Source organism: Athene cunicularia (genome assembly GCF_003259725.1).
Source record: "Athene cunicularia isolate RWA chromosome 1 unlocalized genomic scaffold, athCun1 chr1_part1, whole genome shotgun sequence".
NCBI lineage: Eukaryota > Metazoa > Chordata > Aves > Strigiformes > Strigidae > Athene > Athene cunicularia.
Window position 1 is genome coordinate 14,121,425 of NW_020799091.1, and position 14,709 is coordinate 14,136,133.

General features: G+C 34.0%; 1 protein-coding gene across 3 annotated transcripts in view; it reads left to right on the forward strand.

Moving 5' to 3' along the window:
* Window positions 1-14,709, forward strand: part of DYNC2H1 (dynein cytoplasmic 2 heavy chain 1) — a 180,513-nt gene that overhangs the window by 73,236 nt on the left and 92,568 nt on the right. For 2 of the 3 annotated variants that reach the window (XM_026843929.1, XM_026843940.1), the window contains exons 65-71: window positions 612-735; window positions 3,468-3,631; window positions 4,911-5,030; window positions 8,095-8,229; window positions 8,975-9,118; window positions 10,760-10,849; window positions 13,318-13,383. In XM_026843929.1, the coding sequence (XP_026699730.1) occupies window positions 612-735; window positions 3,468-3,631; window positions 4,911-5,030; window positions 8,095-8,229; window positions 8,975-9,118; window positions 10,760-10,849; window positions 13,318-13,383 (843 nt within the window). The remainder of the gene's footprint in view (window positions 1-611; window positions 736-3,467; window positions 3,632-4,910; window positions 5,031-8,094; window positions 8,230-8,974; window positions 9,119-10,759; window positions 10,850-13,317; window positions 13,384-14,709) is intronic. The other variant, XM_026843951.1, reaches the window with a different exon arrangement.

Here is a 14,709-nt window from a genome sequence, read left to right on the forward strand (position 1 = left end):
CCACAGACCTCTGATAGCTCTGTGCAGGCATTTTGGATACTCTCTGATGGTACTAGATACGTATCTTTGGGTAATGGAATGCATTGCCTGCTAGCTGATTTTCTTGATTACCTTGTAGGCTCTGTTTTCTGCATTGCCTAGGATCTCCATTGACTGTAATGGAATCTTAAACAGCACGTGCATGTTTAGACACGTACATGCAAAAGACTGCATTTAGATATCTTAGTATTATTATGAACCTTGACCTTAGGTCTTGGTTCAGTTTTGAGACATAGCTACCCAATAACATTTGAGATGTGTTAACTAGCCAGGACATCCAGGTGCACCAGTCAGATATGACACAAGACCTATGGTAGATCTCCTCTTTCTGGTGCAGCACTTGGAGAGCTAGAAATGTTACATACATTGCCTGTATAACAGTAGGTGAATATATCAAACATTTAAACACTTGTGGCTAAACCCTAAAGTATCATATGATACTTGTAATAGGATTTTTCAGCTATACTACTGATTTTTAGGTTTAGACTCCTGTATAATGCCTTCTTGTTCATTCTGAAGTGTTACTATTTCAAGAAAACATGAATCAAAATAATTTATTTTTATTTGGCCAGGACACCAACTTCTTAACTGCTCTTGAGTTGGCAGTGAGATTTGGGAAAACCCTTATTGTACAGGAAGTAGATGGAGTGGAGCCTGTACTTTACCCATTGCTAAGAAAAGATCTTGTTGCTCAAGGTAAGTGACCATCTTTACAAATGCTCATTCGAAGTTTTGTAGATTAGATCTAGATACATCATATAAAACTTGATTTTTCTGAAAACATGAGTATTGTGTAAATTTTTCCTCTTTCACATTAACCTGCTGCTAACACTTCAGTGCATGAAATAGATTGGAGTTATGTTCTTGTTTAGTAAGTGGAAAAATATTTTAAAATATTTAAAGATTTTTTGACTGGAATTAGAATAAAGTGTTTTTATCAACTCTCAACAATTTAAATTTTAAGTTAATTTCTAGTGGTAATTTGAAAGACATAGTTTCACTTAGGAACTTGGGCCTTAAATAGACCAGAAATTGCACAACTGCTTGTGCAGTTAGAAACGAGAGTTTTAGAATGTTGGTGTTGCTGTTTGGCTTTCATTTGTCTGAAACTAAAGGTGGCACACAGGTCTGTCCCTGATGTGACTTTGTAATGGGGGGTGTCATAGAGATCAGCAAAATGGTGGAATTCATGGAAGGAGTCTCCCTAGCTGATGTGGAAAAAACCCCACATTTACAATATGTAATCTGGAGAGATAATGAACACTGTATATAAATGATTTTAATTTAGTTGCTTTTAAAAAGTGGATTAAAAAAATACAACAATATATGTTTTACTTTCTAAATTATTGCAATTAAAGTATATTTACATTATCCTTAGTAATTATATTTCTACCTCAAGTGTTAATTCTTCAGCATGTGCCACAGTCTTTGCATGTAATTTACAGTATGAGCTTTGGGCACTGAAAATAGCTCACGACTCTGTTTTGCTGTCATGTCATACAATATTGAGATCTAATAGTGGGTGAGGTAGCTGTAATTCTTTAAATGTAAATACATGGTAAAAAAAATGCAGATGCTGTAGAGTTCTTAGATACATTTATCTCCTATATTGTAAAGGTCTGCTTAGTAAAAAGAAAATGTTAGTTTAAATCATTCTTCCATTACAGATGTGTTTGCTTGTTTATGCTCAGTAAAGTTGAGAACACCACCAAAGTGATTAATTCAGGGATCTGTAGGAGGCTAGGTAGAACATCTTTACAACTTTTTTTTTTTTTTCATTAGCTTCTGCTGAACTTTGGAAAGTAGAAATACAATATTACAGGCAACTTAACTGATTTTACCCAAGGAATCAAATTAAGACATGAATATGTCTGCAGAACTGTGGAGAAAACAAATTAAAATATACTAGCTTATTCAGGGAAGTTGCTCATAACACTCAGGCATCATCTTTTCCATGTTAATGAGCTATGTTAATGCTAGGTCTGTGCAAGTCCAAACTAGAGTTGTTTTTTGAAAAGGGAGAATGGGTCACTCTTTTCAGTCACTTCACAAGAAAGAACGTACTTTCCTTTGTCACAATATGGAGGTGAAGGCCTGTCTGCATTATTTTGCTTGTGATGACTGTACCTCTTTTCATTACTTGGAATGAAAAGTTAAGAAAAATGTAAATATATATACTAAAATAAATTAGTCTTTGTACAGTTTCCATTTTCTGTTTGACGTTTTTACAGCATAGGGCTAAAATTTATTCTGATCCTTGGCACAGAAGCAAAATTGGTATCTGATTTTCATCTCTACCAGTGTTTTAGCAAGAGATTTATACTTAGAGCATTTATGATCTGCTCCTAGTGCTAAAAATAGAGAAATGCCTAACTATGCCACCTCAGAAATTTCTTTGGAAAGGAAATTTCCACTTTGAAACTTTTCATCTTATAAGTCTGTTCTTCCTTCTTTTTAGTATCAGGAGGCAAAATCTTACTCTAGTCATGTGATTGTTTGTGTCTATTATTTTCTGACCTCGCCAGAATGGAAACCTGCGGTGGAAGGAGGGTGGTCAGAGGCCGTACATATAGTTTCATTCTGTGACAGGCATACAGAGAAATGTTAAAATATTAGTAGTATATGCAGAGATTGAAACCATGACAGCAGAAATTTAATTTTCTTTCATACTGTGTTTAAATTAAATGTATTTAAAATAAGATACATTTATGAGATATTTCTTAATGGAATATTTTTTTTTCAATCTAATGACTATATATTCCAGCATCTTTAGTTTAATAGATTTTCTCTATAACAATAATTGTAGAACATAATATTTTAATAGAATTATGATTTTACAGCAACATTAACTTTCTACAAATAAATGTATCAGATCCAGAATGAAATCTAATGGTTTTGGATCACATTCAGTAAATACTGAACCATCTTTGCTGATATCTATTTATGGCTAGTGTGTTTAGATAGAGCGGCGTACCTATGTGGAAGTGTAAATGAATATGTTTAAATTATGACAGGAGTCTTACACAAAAGGGGGATTATCCAGTACACCTTCTGTGGTGTTTTGTCTCCTATTCATTGTTTGAAGATTTCAAAGAATCATTAGTATTGCTTTTACTTCAAGTATATTTTTTGCCATTTAAGCTTTTTGTACTTGGTAAGGATAATTAAACTACCCTTGTGTACTGAATATACTCACTATGTAAATTTCTTATGCTAGTGCTATGTTATTGCATTTTTTTGTCTAACAATGCAAGATAGGTTATCTTCCTTACATTTTAAAAATTTCTTTTTCTTTGCAAACAGTTTATAAATACATTTTATAAAATATATTTATAAAATTTGTTATAAAGTATTACACAAATACCACTGTTTTCAGATAATTTAAAAAATGTTTCAGAGTGAATATAACTTCTATTTATTATTTACAGGACCCCGTTATGCTATACAAATAGGTGAAAAAATGATAGTTTATAATGAAGAGTTCCGTCTCTTTCTTTCAACAAGGAACCCAAATCCCTTCCTTCCACCTGATGCTTCTTCTATTGTTACAGAAGTAAACTTTACCACAACAGGAAGTGGCTTAAGAGGACAGGTAGGCATTTGGAGTAAAAAACAATGTATGTTTCGCTGACAGTCATAGCTACATCCAGCTTCTGGACGAAACCCTGTGGTGTAGTTTGCATTAAAGATCACAGAGTTATTTGCTAGCACACAACTATAAATGGTAAAATCAATGCTGAAACTAAATTTAAATTTTAAAATCTTGGTTTTATGCACTTTGGAACCAAGTAGTAAGTCCAAGAGAGAAAATGGAAACCATCTCATTGACTTCAGTTGCAACAGATTAACTGCTAAGCTTCCGTTTTCTGTTCAAGATGCATTTATGGTACCATGGAAACATTTCTGTTATTGCTCTCCAGTGTCCTAGTTAGAGAGTAATGCTAACATCAAGATACTTCGTGTACATGAAAAATGTAATGAAACAAAGAAGCTGTATATTTTACTTCCTCCAAAATGTTAGTAGCTTTTGAGGTTTTTTTCCTATAATATTCAGGAAGCAAAATGTAGCATATGGATGGAAGAGAGAAAAAAAAAGAGAAAACATAAATTAAGGGAAGAAAAAACCCTCTTTATTTGGTATGAAACAAGTTTCACCAAACTAACAAGAAGCTTAAAATGGGATTTAAATAAGATTATAGTAAATAAGATAGAGTTCAGAATGTGAAGCACAGGTAACTGTATGGATTTCTTCCCTGCACTGGAAATAGAGAATCAACATGATACAGTGTAACCACGTGAATTGACCTCCTCTTTAAGTGGAAATACAGAAGAAAAAAGCTTTGTTTTTTGTTTTCTCTCTTTGTGGGGAGGGGTTTGACTTTTGGTAGACTTGATGGAAAGAAATTCTCTGTCATTCTTTCCAGTTTGTGCTTTCTATCACCTACTTCTTTTTGTATCTGATAACAGTATATACACTAATGAAGACTGCCAGTCATTTAAGCACAGATGTGATTGAGATTGAGGTGCAAAAGTTAAGGCCTCAGCATAAAAGGGTGTGAATTAATGTCCTTAGTAAAATGATCCAGTGCCTTTTGAGATGTGCTTGAGTATCTCACCTTGCACCTGCTGTTATGCACAAGGTTCACAGTAGTTGCTGTGTTATGTCATTGCAGAATATCCTGGTTATCTACATAGATTTAAAGCTGTGGCATGTCTGGTGCAACTGAATAAACTCTCAGAAGTCTACTTTCAAAAATATAGGCTGTATACTTCTATATGATTAATGAGTGTGTATTATGCTATACAATTAATGAATATGTATTATGCAATATTAGAGTGTTTTTTATCCTGTTGAATAATCTTCTTTTTAGCTTTTGGCTTTAACAATTCAACATGAAAAGCCTGATTTGGAAGAACAGAAGACAAAACTGTTACAACAAGAAGAAGATAAGAAGATACAGTTAGCTAAGCTTGAGGAATCTCTTTTGGAGGTAAAATAACTTTACCTCTTTTATATCTGTTAGATCAATAAGATAGTGTTCATATTGTTATGTATTTGAATGAAGATGATGAAATTGTTGGAATAGTGAGCCCTCAGAATTTTTGATTTGTGAAAATAAAAACATAATTTGCCTGGAGCTGTTGGGAGAGAAAAGTAGATAAAATATGTACATGTCATGAAACTGTAGTATTTGAATACATTAAACATTGTCAAAGTTCAGGATATGAATACTTGTGTTACCGTAAAAGCCAGCAGAGGAACTCTAAGGCTAATTTTGGAGTTTTAGAAAGCAGGCATTCTTTATTGCAAGACTGAGCACACACGAATAGCTTCTTAAAGGTGAGCGCACCCCCATATCTGTAAGTGGCAGCTAATATGCAGCGAGTTTATACATATTAATAACTTTTCTGAGAAATGAGGTACATATGCATTAGATTTCCTGGAACTAATTACAATATCTGCATCCTAATTATGCATGTGCTTTCTTGCTGGGTGGTGCTCTCAAGGAGTCCCTGGTGCTAGTTGGTAGTCTTCCTCACTGTGTCTGCTGGTTGACCTCAGTGCTCTCCCATACTCACAAAGGGTCTGTTCGGGAGGTGTTGTGCCACTGTTGTGTCTTGAGCTGGTTTGTTTTCATTTGTCCCAACCTTGTTCCTGTTATATTCAAGAACAGGCCCCAGCTGTCTTATTTATTACTGTCTTATCTTCAAACCCCTTTCTTCTTCACAAAAGCACCAACCTTCAGCTGAACATTCTAGAAGCTACATTGACGCTGACTTACTTCATTCTCAGTAAAAAATATTTAGCAAGATGAAAAGCAAGACGAAGAGGAAAAAAATGTTAGCAAGAAAAGCAAGCAATTTTGGCTTGCATTTTGTCTAGATATAGGCTGATTTAGATTGATTAGAAATTTCATTGATTTTAATGTATTAAAAGAGAAGACTTTGTTAAAAATTATACTATTTCTTTTTCAAATTATGAGATTTAAAAAAACCACATTTTAAAGCTTGTGAATCCCTTCTCAAGTTGAGAAATGATTCTGCATTGTGAAAGGAAAAAAAAAACCTGAAAGAAAAATTCCCAATAGAAAATGGAAGGATTAGTTAGGAGAGACATTTAAAACTTTAAACCTCCACAATTGTTTCTTATTAGCAATGAACTCATTATAGTTAACATTTTCCTTTCTCATATTTAAAATTAATATTCTCAATTTTCAGTTTACCTATTTATTTTAAAGAAAGTAATTAAGTTCAGAAACAGTTGTGCACCTCTGTAAGGAAAGGTAGCTTCCAAGGAGGAGGACGACTGTTTTCTGTTTGTTTGCATCTTGTCATGGATTTCACAGGAACTGTACTTCATGCCCATAGGAATGGATCCTCAAATCTCTCAAATCCTCCTTCCTTCTAAAATGTCATAGATGCAGGGAGATTAATCTCCTGCCTCAGAACCCTCAGTCTGTAGCTGAGTCACAGAACATTGCAGTATCCAGCATAATGGACTTGAGCATAAGCTGTTTTACAAATTCCTCAAAAACTATTAAACTGAACTTTATTAAACTGGCTATTAATAGCTCGATTTTATAATTTTGCACACAATTACCTAATGTGATTTGAATTTCCACATTTACTGTCCCTATTAAACTCTCTATTAAGACTCAAATACTAAACTCAAATCTCTTTTAAAACTGGGGCAGATTTCTCTTTCAGGCAGGGTGAAACTTTAAAAAAATTCCATATTCAAAGTTGATCATTGTTTAGCACCTTAATGTCTACCAGACACTGAGAGTTCAGAGATACAACAAAAAATGTCTACTTCTTAGAACAGATTTTTTGTGTGATCTTGGAACTCCAGAATCTTTCAAATTTGTCCAATCTTAGTTGTCAAGTGCAAAATTTCAAGTAATTGATGACAAAGATTTCTTCAACAAAAAGTGACCAAGTATTAACATTGAGGTTGGTTTCAACTTTGGCGTTCTTGTTAGTACTGAAATCAAAATCAAAAAACCTCAGTGGAATCTGACACATGGTCTTTGTCACAAAGAAGTCTATGCTGGAGGTGATCTAGCTAAATTCAAGTTAATCCTAAAGCAACATTATCATTCCATCTGAAGTACTGTAATGGTTTTCCTCCAAAATCCTTGGAGTAATATGACATTCATGTTGTAGCTCTCATAGCTCACACTATGATTCCTCAGCAAAATTGGACTCCTTGAAAAAACAGATGCTCTTGTCCTAAACTCTTTTCAACGAGAGAACTAAGTGTATTCTACTATTCTAACTGGTGAATCTCTGCCGCCAAATATCCTGAACTGCTGTCCTACAGGTAGTTGTTCAGAACTGATTTAGCTGACAAGAAGTCAATTTTATGTTGTCTGACTAAAAAATCGTATGGAAGGGTATTTACCAAAGGCTAGTAAAATCCCTTAAATAATAGTGAATCATTCAGGCTTTCCCCACTTATTATTAGAAGTGAAATTGTTTGCACAGGAGAACTCAGGGAAAATACGGAGTAATCTCAAGGATTATGAAGGGATCTCTGATTACAAAACTGAGATTGTTGTAGTTGTGACTATTCATCTCAGCTGGAAATGAGAACTAAATTTTGTAGGGGTTATGGGAATATTTTTGAAGGAAAATTAATTTATGAACGACTAAGTACAGGAAGTCATTAGCCAATTTTACGTTAAATTGGTAGTTAAATAGAATTAAAAATACCATACTTTGTATTTACTGTAGGGATATTAGTGTGTAAGACTTGGATCATAGAAATCATTCTCAAAAGCTTGCTGATGACTTAAGTTTCAGAATCTGGCAGTCTGGATTTTTGGAGTTTGTGTTCTTGGGGTTTATTTTCCATGCATCTTTAAAACAACATCTCAGTTTTTGGAGTAACCACATGGTTTTTAGTACTCTTGATACATTAAATGGTTCAGAAATATGTACCACTCAGAAAGGACAGCTTCCAAAATGGTTACTTTACAGGTTTTATTTAATGTAAGGTAGATGACTTTTTTTTTTTTTTTTTTTTTTTTTTTTTTTTTTTTTTTTTTACAGGCACTGGCAACATCACAAGGCAATATACTAGAAAATAAGGATCTGATTGAATCTTTGAATCAGACTAAAGCAAGTAGTGCAGTCATCCAAGAATCACTTGCTGAATCTCACAGACTTCAGAGTTTCCTTGATAAGGTAGAAGAATATTTTGATCTTTTATTGCTAATTTTTTTCCTGCTAAAAATAGTAATCTTCTATATAGAGAGGATATATACATTCATAGGATTATAAGATCAGTAACATACTAAATTAATTTTTCAGAGTAAAAGATATTTGGGAGTACAGAACGTATTTTCAGTATAAATTATTTTGTTTTACACATGGTGAATATTTACACAATTTAAAGTCTGCTAGTTTGAATTAAAGGACTTTTCTCCAAGGACTTACTGGCAAATAATGGGTTTTGACTTCATTTTAGACATCTTCTATTGTAAACAGTATGACTCATGTGGATGTTCTTACTTAATATATCCTTTGCTATTGCAAAAATTTAGATAATTGGTGATGCTATTCATCTGACATGCTGTTTTCGTAACAAATTACAGTTTTTCTCTGTGTTCTTATTTGTTTAGTTTAAAATTTTCTATGGAATTTTGGGATGTGTTCTGTGGTGGGAAGAGGCCTCCATTCCCTATGGATTAATTTCCAAAATATTCTTCATAATTTAAAGAATTTTTTGCTACAAATGCTTTTTTTCGGTTTTAAAATTTAAAGACAATGTTGAAGTCTTGAGTGCTTGTCCCTCAATTTGAAGAATCAGAAAAAAATCCGTTTTCTGAAGCAGTGGGAGTAATCTGAAAATTTTTGTCTGATGAATAAATGTTTATGCAGTAACCGGTAGATGGCAGTAATGTACTGTTTTCTTTATTTTTATCCACAGGAGAGGGATGCCTATCTCCCTTTAGCTGAGAGTGCTAGCAAGATGTACTTTATTATCTCTGACTTGTCCAAAATTAATAATATGTACCGGTTTAGTTTGGCGGCTTTCCTGCGGCTTTTCCAAAGGGCTCTGCAAAGTGAGCAGGTATTTTCTCTTTTTCTGAAGCTGTTAATGCTGTAGAAGAATCAATCTGCTTTGATCCTTAGAATTTGTTAGTTCCTCTGGACATTTTTAGATAATAATATATAAGAACTGACGATGAAATGTGTAATAGATAGTGATGCTGAACTGTTGTGCTTTAGACATTCAGTATACAGGCACACAGAATTTTTAATGATCTTATGCTACATATAAATTGCAAAATTACTGTGCCATCTGAAAACAAAGTATCTCTTTGTGATTTCAGGCTTGCTCTTTGTCTAAGGTGAATTAGGAAAAACAAGGTTGATTATAACTTTACTGAAGGTTTTATTTAAATAAATTAATGTTCTGATTGCAAATTATGCTAATTCTATCAACAAGGGGTAGAATAAGATAGGACCTATATTTCTACATGGTTCAGTTACCTGAAGGAAGATCAAAACTGTATCTACTTCTCTACAGTTTGTAAGCATGCAGCCTGTCTTGTTGAAAATGTAATTTTTACTTTTCTGAATTCTAATGGCCAGTATATTTTTTTTTTATTGAAGCACAGCATTATAGATTTATCCCTTGTCATCTCATTCTTTAGATCTAAAACCCCACACTGAGTAACAATGCATTTTCTTTTTATTCAGCATTTCCAAAATTCATCTTATTTCTCTTTGTTTCCACTTTAAAAAGCCTTTCATCATGTCACTTTTGGCTTCCCCTTTATGCTGGCATCCGTGCTTACAATTTTCCTTTAGCTCCAGTCATTACCAGAAACATGGTTCTGACTATGTGAACTTGCTCTCTTTAAAGTTCTTTACATATTCCAGCTTTTCCACAAGATGAGCTGCTTCTTGTTCTTACTTTCACACTTCTTTCATAATTTCTTTTCTTCCTGGCCATTATTTAAACCTCAACTTCTGGTTTTGCCTTCTTTGCTTGCTTTGGTTTTTTCTTCTTCTCTACCCAACACTACATTTTTCTCAAGCTGTCTTTCAGACATGGAAAGGTCTTAGTCAAATCAGCTTGTGAATCCAAATTGCCCTTCTTTATAAATTCATCTCTTCAAATTTCAGCATGGTAGAAAGGAACTTGTTTCTGATTAATCTTATACTACCTGCTACCTCCCTCACCTTTTTTTCCCCCTCTTACCTCTTCTTTTAGCTTATCTTTCTTTCAGTTTTCTCCTGTTATAACCAGTCTTTTAGTGTGTAAGGTTTGAAGGAAGGGTATATTCACTATTTTCTACAATGATTATTTCAGTTGGGCCAAATTTGGTTGAAAGTTTAGCAATTACACTTGACGTCAACATATCTGTTTAATAACATTAAATATAGTCATTCAATACATAACCAATTTTTTACCAAGTGAAAACGAAGAGATTTCAAGGACATTAATGTTAGGAGAAGAAAATTTTATGGTGTTCACAGTCAAAATGTTCAAGGCCAAAATATTCATTTCTTAATGGTACAGCATGAGCTTCTCATTTTATCGTCTATTCATTGATAGCTGCAGCTGAGTTCAGTAATATGTTTTTAGACCTAATAAGTGTCATCTAGAGTTCAGATTATGTGTGTCGTTCTGCTGAGATTTAGAAGGTACCTAAAAAGATTTTTACTTCCACATGAATTTTTGAAATCCAAACTTTCTTTTTAGGATTCAAGTAATACTGAAGAAAGAATCAAGTCGCTTATTGACTCATTGAAACATACAATTTATGAATATGTTTGTCGTTGTTTGTTTAAGGTAAGGTTGTGACTATTTTTGGTTTTGTACAGTGTACTGGGTTTGAAAGTATTCTTTCAGTAACCAACACTTGATCTGCTTCACATAAGCAGAATTGTTTCAGTATGTATGTAATATATGCAGAAAATTACACTTGCAATATTTAACATGCAAAATGAAGAGGACTAAAAGTTAGGATATGACAGTATTAAGATTGCTTACGCACATTTTTCCACATAGCAGTTTTCTAATGGACAAGACTGTCTCAGTCTAGTCCAATTTCTACTTTACTTCTGGCTCCTCATCTCTGCCTCATTTTGGCTTCATAGCCAGTTCCAGGCTTCACAGTCTTCTGAGCACTCTTATTCTGTTTGCTCTTATTTCTAGCATTTCTAAGTATGCGTGTTCAACCTAACTGTACTGATAAGGTTTTTTTTTGGTTTTTTTTTTTTTTTTGTTTGTTTTGTTTGTTTGTTTGTTTGTTTGTTTGGGTTTTTTTTAAGTAAACAGAAAAATACATTGTAAAGTTCTCCTTTTTCTTTTCACATCCTGCCTCAAATCTCCACCTGCTAGCTTGTTTGTTTCTATCTGTTGCCCTGTACCTCCATATAATGTTCTTAAGGTATTTGTTGTTTGCTCTGGTGGATTTTTCTCTTGATTTCTTGGTGAAAACCTAGGATCGATCTGCCTTTCACATTCAATTTTAATTTTTACTTTTACATGGAACAGTCATAACAGGAGGTGTTTGTCTCATAGTACCAGGCTGAAGAATGCATAGTAGGTCTGCCCAGATGACTTGAGCAGTAGTACAAATCATGCAAGTCTGGAGTTTGATCTGTGAGAATGGAGAGATCTTGGAAAATTTTATATCTCCTCCCCCTCTTCCCCAAGTCTAGCAACACTATATTGAGGATACAGAGGTAGCAGTTATTTCTAAGGATTTTGCTTTATCAAAGTCCAAGTGGCTTCTCATGAAATATTATAATAATTTAATGGTAAATTATTAAATAATAGATCTGTATTATTTGAAATACAGATGCAGATGCAGTTGAAGCTACTTTTACTGCACATGAGCAAACTTCCCAGAGATGATGAACATCTTGAACACCATTAGCTGATACTTCTGTTCTTGTTATATCTGTCTGTTTCTGAGCTGATGTGTCAGGGTTGTAAAAAGGCACCTGTTCGATAAAACAGTAATAATAAAAAGAAAGCAAAAATAATTTGTCCCTCATGTAATTTTGGTCTCAAAAACATAATAGACCTTGAGATGAGAAAGCCAATAATAGTCAAACTGTTCATCTTATACCTTATAACATGTACATAATATTCACTACAATATGCTTCCTCGTTTTTGGTCCTGTCCCTTCTGAAAAGTCCAATGCAATTAATTTTTCAGTAGTATTCTTGTTAATTTAATATTCTTCAGAGTGGTAATTCTTGGGAGCTAAGGACAAACAGGCTGTCATTTTGAGGTACACATGTTGGAAACCACACTATGGAAAATTCAAACATTGTCAAGAATAGAGTTGATTTCTATAGGAGTGCAGGTGTGTTGTATTTATCAGCTGGCTGAGATGCCTGTGCTTTGTAAACTTAACCCAATCCCACTAATCATTGATTTTTCTTCTGTTCTTCCCTTTCACCTGGGCTTTATGTTTTTAGTTATGTTTCACTTTCTTCAAAAGAAAATAAGAGTTACCACCTTCCTTATGCTTACTTACAAATTTTAATGAGATAAAATATGTGTATATCTTCTATTATCTGGTAAAATACATTTTCCGGACAACAGCCAGACTTTGAAAATTGGAGGCCTCAGTCTGGGTTTCTGAGTGGTCCTGATTTTCCAGAGTATCAACTTCCAGTGTTTCACATTGACTTCATTACATAGTAATGTATGCTTTCCAGCACAGTTTTGGTAAAACAGATCTGTGAAAGTTTCTGTGTATGGACAGAGGAATCCCAGTTTTAACAAGCCAATATTATTTTAAAAATTATTATCTTGAATGTGTGCATGGTTTATTCTATGGCTCCTTTAAATCTTTATTCCCAGTTTATTGCTCCTGCTCAGAGACTGGTTGAATTTCAAGTGATGCAACAGACCTAGAAAAAAGTCAGAAGGTTACAGGTGTTTTGTTTTGTTTTTTTTTTTTTTTTCAAAATTCTGTTTCAAAAATTTGCTATCAGATTTCAAGTATTTCCTATGCAGAGTTTAAAAAATAATGGATTCTCCTTAGTATGCTTGCTTTATTACAAATACCTGTTTTTTTTTTTCTTCACGTGAATTTAGATGTGCTTAGATACAGGGTTTGGATTAGTGTTTGACTAAGTTGCAGAGGTATGTAGTAATTTTGAGTTAGGATATGTGTCATTAAGTCACTACTGTGGAATTAGAGGTGTTTTATTAATGAAATCTTGTTAATTATGAAAAAAGAAGAAAACTGACTTTTGATGAATATTTAAATACATTGTTACTGCTTTTATTTCAGGCTGATCAGCTAATGTTTGCTCTACATTTTGTACGAGGAATGCACCCTGAACTTTTTCAAGAGAATGTAAGTGCTAGAGGAGAAAATCCCCATGTGTTTTACTTAATATGAAGAGTAAATCAGTAAATAAAAAGTGTTTGTCTGTAAGTGTAGGACTTGAGATTTTAAATGTATATGCTACTATTTTTCTTAAGATAGTTACTTTACTTATGATAGTTACTTTTGGATGTTAACGTTATTGTTACTAGGTTCAAAGTGAAAGTTACCATGAGAAGATAGGTAAATGGTTGCCTTTTAAATAGGGTTCTGAAAAAGATGTTTATGGAGGGTTCTTGTGGTTTTTTGCAGACACTGTATAAGTGTTCCCTCCCATCATGTGGCTAGACATTTATCCATCCTTCCAGTTAAAGATGGATATTCCTTTATAAGTAAAGTGATGGATACACACCCGTTTCACTGTGACCAAGGGTTGCTGGTGCATCATGCCTTTGTATTGAAATGCAAAAAAGGAGTGCAAGATCTAGGGAGAAATTGTCTGATTCTGATACCTGCAGTTGAAGACACTTAAAGCAAAGAGTCTTCCTGGAAGGTGAAGTAACAAAGTTATCATCTGTGCATTTCAGCCACTAATTCTTCAGTGTCTAAGAAATTCCTGGACTAGTGGTCATTAATCTTCTCAGTTGGAACAGTATCCTCAAGAGTGCACATTACAGAGGGTGTCCTTGTAAGTTGTTTGCTGGCCACTTATTGGATTCTTTGCACCACAGTGGCTTATCTTTGAGACAAATGATGAACTCATCCTGGAATGGTTTATATTTTTGATAGCATAGTGGGATGCAGTTGATATAAGTTCAAACCACATTTAATAAAAATTACTATCCATTCAGTTTACAGGCAAATGCTGCGTTATTAGCATATTCACATAAAAATGAGAGATGTCATGTGACACTTTTGACAATGGTCTGAATAGTGAAGTATAGTGAAGAGAGGGTGGAGTGTCTTTGCATTAGAATCAGGGGGAAGGCCAACAGGGCAGATGTCATAGTGGGAGTCTACTATAGGCCACCCAACCAGGACAGAGAGGTGGATGAAATATTCTATAGGCACTTAGGAGAAATCTCACGATCACTTGCCCTTGTTCTTGTGGGAGACTTTAACTTCCCAGATATCTGCTGGAAATAAAACACAGGGAACTGGAGGGGTTTAGTCTGGAGAAGAAGAGGCTGAGGGGACACCTCATTGCCCTCTACAGCTACCTGAAAGGAGGGTGCAGAGAGATGGGTATGAGTCTCTTTAACCAAGTAATAAGCAATAAGACAAGAGGGAATGGCCTCAGTTTGCACCAGGGAAGGTTTAGACTAATTATTAGGAATCATTTATTTCCAGAAGGGG